At 39.5% G+C, this 10,101-nt stretch overlaps 1 protein-coding gene across 2 annotated transcripts; it reads right to left on the reverse strand.

Annotated features, from left to right (window-relative positions):
- Window positions 1-690: 690 nt before the first annotated feature.
- Window positions 691-9,857, reverse strand: LOC148023269 (acetyl-CoA acetyltransferase 2-like). Of its 2 annotated transcripts, none has more exons than XM_087696310.1 (14): window positions 9,560-9,857; window positions 9,071-9,169; window positions 8,747-8,920; window positions 8,512-8,617; window positions 6,620-6,758; window positions 5,551-5,628; window positions 5,396-5,461; window positions 4,273-4,355; window positions 2,080-2,179; window positions 1,796-1,906; window positions 1,535-1,576; window positions 1,205-1,291; window positions 1,029-1,114; window positions 691-921 (listed from the first exon to the last, which is right to left on the reverse strand). In XM_087696310.1, the coding sequence occupies exons 1-14, from the start codon at window positions 9,606-9,608 to the stop codon at window positions 891-893; spliced, it is 1,251 nt and encodes a 416-aa protein (XP_087552436.1). In that variant the 5' UTR covers window positions 9,609-9,857; the 3' UTR covers window positions 691-890. The 2 variants fall into 2 exon arrangements, with proteins under 2 accessions (XP_087552436.1, XP_087552437.1); XM_087696311.1 differs by having other exon boundaries at window positions 1,024-1,114; window positions 9,560-9,856.
- Window positions 9,858-10,101: the final 244 nt, after the last annotated feature.

Consider the following 10,101-nt stretch of genomic DNA (forward strand, 5'->3'; position numbering starts at 1 on the left):
ACAAGACCCTTTTACTATGGCCATAATCATTCACATTATTGGGTCTCCATACCAAGATGTCCATGAAGAGCTTAAAACCCATTCGTTAAAGAAAACTATACATCATGTTTCATTTGAAAGCTTCCTAAGCTCCCATATATTAAGCTTCACTAATTATGTTTTTGGTGATCATATGAAGCAAATGAACATGCTTGGACATGATATTGAAACAAGTGAGATATCCCTATGCTGTTAATTTCTAATTTAGATCCTACAATTTTTGAAGGCCTACTTGACATCTCAAAATTTGCTTGTAACATGCCACATGATTCCTTACATTGAAAACAAGACGACAGAATTTTCATCAAGATGCTCAGATAGAGCACCTTGAAAGTTATGATATTTTCACTTCCATATTACCCTCAGACCATCCTATCTACCATTGAGCTCGTAAGTACAAACACGAAGACTCCGATCGCCCAACAGCTCTATGAGGACTTTGTGATACTCACACTGCAAGGTTGAGACACCTTAATGGATGCATCAGCCATAACACAAACTCTAATCACCCAATAACTCTACGAGCGTTTCACAATACTCTCACTGTATGGTTTGGACACCTTAAGATGCATTAGCCGTGAGTGTCTCCATTGAAATTCAATTATAGTGCAGAGAAACTATATGAAGAGTTCACTCTTTACAAATAGAGAATTAAAGAAACGAGACATCAAAGGACATCATGTATTATATTGCTTGGTCAACACATACACTTCGGTTCCTTCAAGGACAAAAGGAACTTCGTAGTCCTTAAATCTTACAAAGATATCTCCAAAAACAAGTTAGAATTGTCGGACCATACTATGATGTCCCATGGTGCGAGAATGTATTCCCTGAGTATTTAATTTCTGGCCCTACAACAAGCATCTACCACAGTCTTCATGACTGCAAAAAGTCAAAGATGTAAGAAAGTGGTGCTTCAGATTACTTCACGGTTCACAGAGGCTTGTAGCACAATGAGGACAGACCAAAGACCAATGATATTACCTTACATTATCTCTACCACAAGAGCTGACGCACCACCACCACCATTACAAACTCCAGCAACTCCAAATCTTCCTTTCTTTTGTTTCAGAGCCTGATGGCATAGTTACCAGATGCAAACACTGTTAAGACGTTGCATAACATTGTGACTAACAAAAAGTCAACATGAAAATTAGCAAAGTACCCCCAATAGTGTGACAACAATTCGTGCCCCACTGCACCCTAGTGGATGACCCAAGGACACTGCTCCACCATGCACATTCACCAATTCCTGCAATCATCACAAGAAGTGAATTACAATCACTGGCATGCTTGCCTCCTAAAGTTTTTGTGAGTGCTTAAGTTTACACATTCAATTATCTCAACGCTAATCCGTTACTCTGCAACTGAAAAACAGAATCTATTGAGCTAAATAACCAAACTATTGCATATGAATTTTTTACTATGCAATATCCTCTATTTAAAAAGAGAATCTATTGAGCTAAATCAACCAAAAGTAAGAAATGGGACATACCGGATTCAAGCCTAGGATTTTCTGATTAGCAAGCGCAACAACCTGGTAAGCAGGCAACAGACCAAAAATAAGCACCAGAAAGTACCAACATAGAATGACACCTTGAAACCAGATACAACTAGTTTCTTACAGACCTTGAATCATGATAAGTGAATTGTAAAAAATATCTCCACTAACCATGACTGTGGTGCATAGTAAAGAGGAACATTTCATAACAGTGTCATTTGAACATAGAACTCCATATACTACGTTCATACTTACAGAAAAAGCCTCATTGATTTCGTAGCAATCTACTTGAGAGGATTCAATTCCTGCTCTTGCTATTGCTTTTGGAATGGCCAAAGATGGTGAAGTAGTGAAAAGCTCTGGTGCCTACACAATACTCATAGCATCTGAGAAGGTGAAGTAGTGAAAAGGTCTGATACCTACACAATACTTATAGCATCTGAGAAGGACCTCAAAACTCTATGCAAAATGAATAACAAGCACTACAATTTGACATAAAACAACATTCACAGAAATCAAGGATCGAGGGGGGGGAGTACCTGTGCTGCATCAGCTGAGCTAATGAAGCAAGCTATGACATTTAGGCCCAATTCAAGGGCCTTTGATCCACTCACCAAAACCAGTGCTGCTGCTCCATCACTGTAAATCCATAAAACAGATACAAGGTAGAGCTTATGTTACAAGTGGACAGCGTTCAGTGAGATCTACATCAAAATGTGTGTTAAAAACTAGAAAAGTTAATATGACTGCTGATTGACCCTCAGCCAAGAGTGCAGATCTGTAAGGCCCTCAAAAAGTAGGCAAGAAAAAAGGTGGAAGGGAAAGAAAAAGATGTCCTCTTTGATAACTCTGAGATGGATGTGGTAAACAAAATCCTAAAATATCTGAAAGTCCCATTATTTTAAAACAGATGCTTCTCAACCATCACCTACTATAGCCAAACAACAGCTAAAATGCAACTGTGATCGGTGAATTAGTAGCACATGAAGAGTTCACAGAAGTTAACAATGTCAGAAATGTAGAAGCAACCAAGGCTCTAATAAATGTTTTTACATCCCAAAGCCCTAGCCTCTAGACTTACTAACTGATCCATCAGCCAGGTAGACAGTTTGAGATGACACCGTGTTAGACATATAGTTCGAATAGTTTGAATGCTGTATCAAAGGTCAGTGCAGAGCAAGATCAATTATGAATGAACACAAAAACATACAGCAGCAGACTCGCTGCAGCATTGGTAATATCAAAAATGTAACGAGATTATTCAAGAAAAGTAATAAGTTGACCAAATTCACTCAATCTTCTTTTTGACCACAACTGGTCTGTCCCTCTTAGTGGTGCTTCATCAACCAGCTACAGTTGGTGGTCTAACTTTTTGTTGTAAGGCTCTGATGCCTCAAATAATAATTGGGCTTGAGTTGCTTAAAGAGCATTCATTGTCCACCAGGTTGCAAGTAGACTTGTAGTATTAATCAAGATTTTCAGCATATTGACGATGTCATATTTGGCAACTTGTGTGAGCAAAACAAGTTGATCCAATTGCAAATACTACTGCCAATCCTCTGCACTACCTCGATATGCCATTACACATTATGACAACACAGGAACTTTATTGAAACAACTCCAAAACTGTATCCCACTCACCCCAGATGTAAATTATTTGGAAAAAGAACTAAGGGAACAACTAGCTCGATCTATAGGAGATGGTAAGATGAAATGGCATATCATTTGCAAGACAGCAAATGGATGCAAATTTTCTTATTTCACACTAATATATCTGAAGGTACATGTGCTACCACTGACCAGACACAACCTATCTTGCATCTGAAACATACATGTGCTACCAGACAACTAATTAGGTCAATAAACAGCTGCCGGGAGGACCATCACATTGGTAAAATGGCCATCACCTCACATGTGACCTTAGACAGTACACACAGCATTCAGTACTTGGTGATGGATAAATTTAAGGCTTCACAAGTCCTAGCTTGTGAAGAAAATAACTGTCATTCCCAGGCCTCACCAACATAGCCATAATCATTATTGAATGTGTCTCAAACCTAAATTTAAGACCCCACAGTCTACAATTATCTCCAATCAAACATACATGAATGCAAATTGTCCTACATAAATGGATTGCTTGATTCATGTACAAGTTTTTGTTTAGTGAGTTGGATATGCACAACTAGATCGTGCAAACATACATGAATGCAAATTGTCCTACATAAATGGATTGCTTGATTCATGTACAAGTTTTTGTTTAGTGAGTTGGATATGCACAACTAGATCGTGCAAACACTATCACAAGGCCAAACCCTTAAGCCTCTGGTTTCATCAGACTATGCTGCTTATTTCCACTCCCTTCCATTGATAGCTCCAATGAGACCAGCAATACGCTGGCAAGGATAGGCACCAAGCACCCCACTTAGGGGCCCAAGTAACCCAGGACTTGAGAAAGGATCACCCTAACCCTCACCCAATAAAACGCCCCATCCCAACTGGTTCCCCCAAAAGGAGTGTCGTGTCCATCTTGGATGTTGGCTCTAATCCCGTACAAGTTCTATATAGAACGGCAAGCCAAGTCTATAAAATTTACAAATGACTAGCTCATCAACAACGGCCATTTCACCCCACCCACTCATGCCCCTTCAAAAAATAATAACAAGTGATTAGAAAACCAGCTACAAGCTTGCTATATGTATACCCTAACAAATGCAACTTTGGAACACAAGTACCTTATGCTTGAAGCATTTCCAGCAGTGACAGATCCACCTTCCTTGAAAGCCGGTCGCAATTTTCTCAATTTCACAGCATCCAACTGCAAGAACCAGATTTTGCCATCACAATGGTTGCTCTCACTTGTAAGTGGACAAGTCTATGAAGAGGAAATGGAGGAATGATAATATTCTCACTACATTGCCACTGTTTAAATATACTTGTGGGGCCTAAATACAAAAGAAGCCTAGTCCAATGCTATAGAATCTTCTTAATGTAAGTGTCCTTGCCTCTAGATGGTGACATCCGTTAACAAGAAATGGTACAAGTTAATCACAATAACAATAAAGTAATGAACGGAAGACATCAGCATTGGAAAGCCATAAAGATTTTCCTTATTAAAAGTATTTGCTACAAGCTACTGGACCATGCAGCAGTGAAGCAGTCATCAATGTTCATTTACAAGTTTCTAAACTAGGAGTATGTATAAACTAAGAGGCTGCTTGAAACCTCTTACAAACTCTGTGAAACAATCAAACAATCCTGCAGAAAATTGCTCTCTTACCCTCACACTCAATATGCTTGCACGTGTGTGGGTGTGCATCCATGTGTGTCTCCACAACAAAAAGTGTGAGTGTATGGTGGTAGAGAATTATTCCAACTGTTTTGTTTATAGTAAAAGCCATTACACTTTTGTATGCAGCTGCAATATGGCGTAATCAAGGTTTTTTGGCCTGACTAATAAGAAATTATAGTTTCTAGGGCATCTCCATGTGTGAAAAGTATCAGAATAAGGACATTTGTGTTTCAATGGCCCTTGTGTTTCAGCACTTCGACAATGACCAAGCACTTTCAGGGTTTTCTAACCACCTTGTTATTATGCAGGACTTTGAAATCTTGTAACCTTCAAGAAGCCAGAACTCAATGTTGACCTTTACATATCCTGGCTTCCAGTAACATAAAGCATTGGCCGAGTTCCCTTATTATATACAGTTATGAGTACACCCCCCTGAAAGTAGTAGTGTGAGAACTAAGCCATAACAATTTCAATCCACACCAAATATGACTCACAAAAATTTACACTTTCAAACAATTATTCCAATTTAACACAGCTTATATCAAACAGAGTGGAAAGTGGATTACCTTATCAATGCCATCATCTTTATCAACAACCACAGCAGGCTTCCCCTTAGCTCCAGGTATTTCAACCTGGGAAAGAAATAATAATCCAGGTCTGACGCCTACCAATCAACTTTAACAAAATAAGAGAAATAAAGAGCCTCAAGCATGTCCCATACTGGTACAATCTCCCAGGTAAAAGCACCACTATTTTGTGCAGCAATAGCTCGCTCATAACTTTGAATAGCATAATTATCCTGCATAAATAGCACAAATAAGCAACTAAACAAGACAGTTTTCAATTCATAACCAGGAGATCCTATTGGAAATTCATTCCTGAATGCAATGAGTGTGCTATTTTTTTGTTGTTACATGAGCTTGAACTTTTGCACAGCAACTTCTTGGTTGTTTGGATTGATAGGACATTGAAATTTCACACATTTGGATCTTCCAAACAACCCGCTAAAACTAATGAATGTAAAATTCCTGTGTTCGAGGGAAACACCAAAGAGTATTTACATCATCTTGGCAAAATGAAATGGCCTCCCACCTTTAACTAAGTGGTTGGTAAATGTCAATGGATTATTAGACAGGCTATTTCATACATGGTAAATCTTAAGATTCGGCTTTTACTCACTAGAAGTCGTATATATTTCATTACTCATCTTCCACTTTACCACCTCAACTCACATCCTTCTTGAAATTCAAAGAAATCAAGGTTTCCTATTCAAAAGGAAAACAACCTACTCTGAATGTACTCAGGTAAGCTAATGAGAGGTGTAAGTTAGAGTGCAGGAGCAGCCAATCACTGTCATACTAGCATGACTGACTAACTGAGAATAGTATCTTTGTGAAGAAACGCATAAGTCAGGCCTTACAAAAAGGGCTCAGACATTGAACAGTCAGCCCATGCACAATCGAAGAAAATAGGAACATAATGCAGTACTAGCATGACTAACTGACTGAGAATAGTATCTTCGTGAAGACAAGTATAAGGCAGGCCTTACAAACAAGGCCCAGAATTGAACACTCAGGCCATGCACAATTGAAGAAAATAGGAACATAGTGCAGGCTTCATATAATGAGATGCAACAAATCGCAGTTCACAAAATACTAATTCATACAATTACACAATGATATCCCTATCTCAAACTTTCAGGTAGATGCAAAATATCATGTTGACGAGATCCTCAAAGACATTAAGTAACAATAATGTATATGAACTTGATTCTGCTTAAATTAATGCACCTGTTCCTCTCTAGTAACAGCATGTTGCTCAGCACAAAGTTCGGCACAGACACCCATCCCATAATCATGATAGACATCCCATAATCCATCCTTCATCATTCCATCCACGACTTCTCCATGCCCCAAACGGTAGCCTTGCCTGTTGAAAAGACACCAATTGTACTGATGAAAAATAAACAGCACAAAAATAAACAGAATGCATTACATTGAAACGATAACTATCACCAAAACTCAACCAGTCATGCTAATGCATACAACATAATTAGGTTATTGTACAGCAAACGAGATGACTAAAACTGAGAAATTGGAGTTCACCATCATCAAAACAAGCTATCCAGAATTTTTAACAATGACAAGGTGTGAAATCATATAATGGGCACTGCAAACCAATTTTAAATGACCAACAAAAAAGCTACAGTTGCAATGAACCAGTGTGTAGTATAAAAGACAGCCTAACACATCTGGTGCACCTGTTTCAATGCAGGGCTGTGTGCAGCTGCAACAATCTGCACAGGGATTCACCCTGTAATGGAGTCGAATGAGCAGTTGCAGTAGTTTGGACTTTTAGACCAATTTTAGCTGTACAGGCATTGCACAAGTCTATAGTCCTGTTTTACTAATGAAGTGATCCCCTACAGTGGAGATGAAACCCGAGAAAAAGGGAAGCAGCTAGAGGTTCAGCTATAATAACAGGTAGCATGACTTCTTCCATGAGCTGGAAAAATGGGCAGTACATGAGTACAGAACTCACAAGCTGCAAATTGTTCTATCAACCCCACTAGTGCCATTGAATGGCAGTTTCAATATAGCTTTTGTATGTATTTAGAATATAAGGAGCTTACACCAAGCCAAGGGCATTATCCCAATGTGTAAGAGAATTTGCTCAATGGTTATGCATTGCCTACCTTGGAGTCAATGGTGGTTTATGGCTTACTCATCACAAGCATTTTACTAGGTGTAGTAAGGGAACCAATGTCACTAGAAAATAGTCCATTCCCCAAAATGATCTCCTGAGAGCTTCCTACAAAATTTTCCAAGCTTTTGAGACTCCATAATTTGCATGAGTAGAATCACAATGCAAAGCCAGTCATAAGTCATTACAAGACTTGAATTGAACCCATACAAGCAATGTTCTGCCATGTAGAAAAGGGCTACCCAAAGTTCAAATGTGTAAACATGCCCTGGTTGGCAGAATCTATATGGATGAAGATGCACTGTTTGCCTAAATAAAGAGACATGCTGGGATGAAATGTGTCATAAAGACATTTGAAAGTCAATTTTGAACCCCCTTCTCGATGAAGCAATTAACTCTTGCCTTGATGGCTCGTGATAGACACAAGATCTTGATAGAAATTCCATGATTAGTAACTTTGATGGAAGACCTCTACACTAGAATTTACATCTGTAATCCTAGAATCTGCCAAAATGTCACATACATGTGGGTCTAGCTTAAAAAGGCTGTGTAACATTGGCTAATATCTCCACTAACCTCTGATTATGTCCATCCAAGTTGGATGCATGACATCATCACGCAATGTGAATTGAAAAGGAATAACACAGTCTAATGAGGGGGGAACTGCGAAGATGACGTCTCAATAAGCTCCAATATTTGACCTTATAAGATTGGACGCAAAAAACATACATAGTAAGGAGTCTAAAAGTAGAGCATTAAATACTTTAAATACATGTCTAAAATTGATAGTTGACCTATAGGCTTCCATATTCCTACTGAGAGAGTGGGGTTGATACAATGTAAACATCAAAATAAGCTGCTGGAACCAACCAACCTGTTTTGAATCACAAATGCTATTAAACTTAAAACAAGCATATAAAAGCCTCCAATCATCTGTTTTTTGCCAAAGAAACCTGTATTTTTAAAGTAGTCATGTTACCTGGCCTTTGGAAGATAATAGGGAGTATTTGACATGCTCTCCATGCCTCCTACAACAACAACATGGTTGTGTCCTAGTTGGATGGTTTGGGCCCCCAAGATCATGGCTGCACAACCAACATTGCAATGAAACAAAGAAAAGATGAAGCACAAGCCGTAATATGGGGAACTAAAGAAACATTAGATGGCCTCATAGCCAGGTTCTATGCAGCAACCTTTCAAAGTTTTGTCCCTACCCTTCATCCCAGACGCACAAACTTTGTTCACCGTTGTGCAAACAACGGAATGTGGCAGTCCTGCTCCCAAAGCTGCCTGCCTAGCTGGCGCTTGGCCCAAATTTGCACTCAAAACATTGCCGAAAAAAACTTCCTCTACAAGCTCAGGTTGCACCCCTGATCGTTTCAAAGCAGCTGATATGCCACCATAAATTTCATAAGAAGCTAGGAGAGCCCATTGGCTTGGCATAATTACTAGCCAAACAACAGATTCTTGATTTAAAAGAACTTATCAGACACTAGCTAAGAAAATGTAATATAATGCACGACCATGATTGCATTTACCCTGAATTGCAATAGATCCTAATTTTGTTGCCGGTAAACCCGACAATGCACCACTTAATCCTCCCATAGGTGTTCTTGCAACTCCAACAATACATACATCTGGTACAGCAGGAGCGACAAAATCATATTCAGATACAAGAAGCTCAAAAGACGTAACAGAAACCACTAAAGGATCAAAAAAATTTGCAAGGATCCATTGTTTGTCTCAAACTTCTTCAGGGGTGATATGAATCTGGTATGATGGATTGATTGTTGCCACAAGAAGCTCGCTAATTGTCGCGGAAAAACTACATAGATCAAGAAATGTTGCAATGATCCATTGTTTGACTCAAACTTCTTTCCAGATTCAGGAGTGACATCAATCCGGTATGATTGATTATTGTCACAACGTCCTCTTCAGTCAGAGGAGCGATATCAATCTATGGGATGGCTCGATCTGTTCTTTGCGGGTAAGAAGGTTGAATCGTTGAAAGAGCGTATGCAGTTTACCTGTAGGCTGAATACTCCTCTTGGAGGCGGGGCCATCAGAAGAAACCATGGCGACGAGAGAGGGAGAGAGAAGGGCAAGGTCCTGCGCCTGCTGTATGCGGGGGGCGGAAGTTCGGATCTCTCTCTCTCTCTCTCTCTCTCTCTCTCTCTCTCTCTCTCTGTGTGTCAGAGGTTAGAGAAGAAGCTCTCGATCAAGACTGATTCTTTTCTGCAGCTTCTTCTTCTTCTGGTAGACTCTACTGTGAGTGTATGTGTGTGTTTTTTGTGCGCTCTGCGTATCTATATATGTTCATATGGAGGTGGGGGGGCTGCATGTTTGAATAAATAGTCCTCTCATGCAGCCTTCACTTTAGTGGACCACGTGACTCGGAATCCCCAGACTTGGTTTTTCAATCAAGCCAAAGGAAATCCTTGCACATGTTGTTGAACTTTCTCACCACCCCCCCTTCCCTCAAGCTTAGAACAACTTCCCATGAGCTCATGTCCCCGGCTCTCCTTCCAGCAGCCATATTCACATACAATATTCTTTAATTGCATTGCAA

Source organism: Lygodium microphyllum, chromosome 16 (genome assembly GCF_053477565.2).
Source record: "Lygodium microphyllum isolate KBCC chromosome 16, Lygodium_microphyllum_v1.1.10, whole genome shotgun sequence".
Classification (NCBI taxonomy): domain Eukaryota; kingdom Viridiplantae; phylum Streptophyta; class Polypodiopsida; order Schizaeales; family Lygodiaceae; genus Lygodium; species Lygodium microphyllum.

Excerpts from the sequence above, each read along its gene's own strand:
- LOC148023269 (XM_087696310.1), bottom strand. The coding sequence starts at position 9,608 with ATGGTTTCTTCTGATGGCCCCGCCTCCAAGAGGAGTATTCAGCCTACA. Across the intron at positions 4,356-5,395 it reads AAGATGATGGCATTGATAAG|TTGGATGCTGTGAAATTGAG; the intron begins GTAATCCACTTT and ends TGGTTCTTGCAG. Across the intron at positions 1,577-1,795 it reads AAATCAATGAGGCTTTTTCT|GTTGTTGCGCTTGCTAATCA; the intron begins GTAAGTATGAAC and ends CCTGCTTACCAG.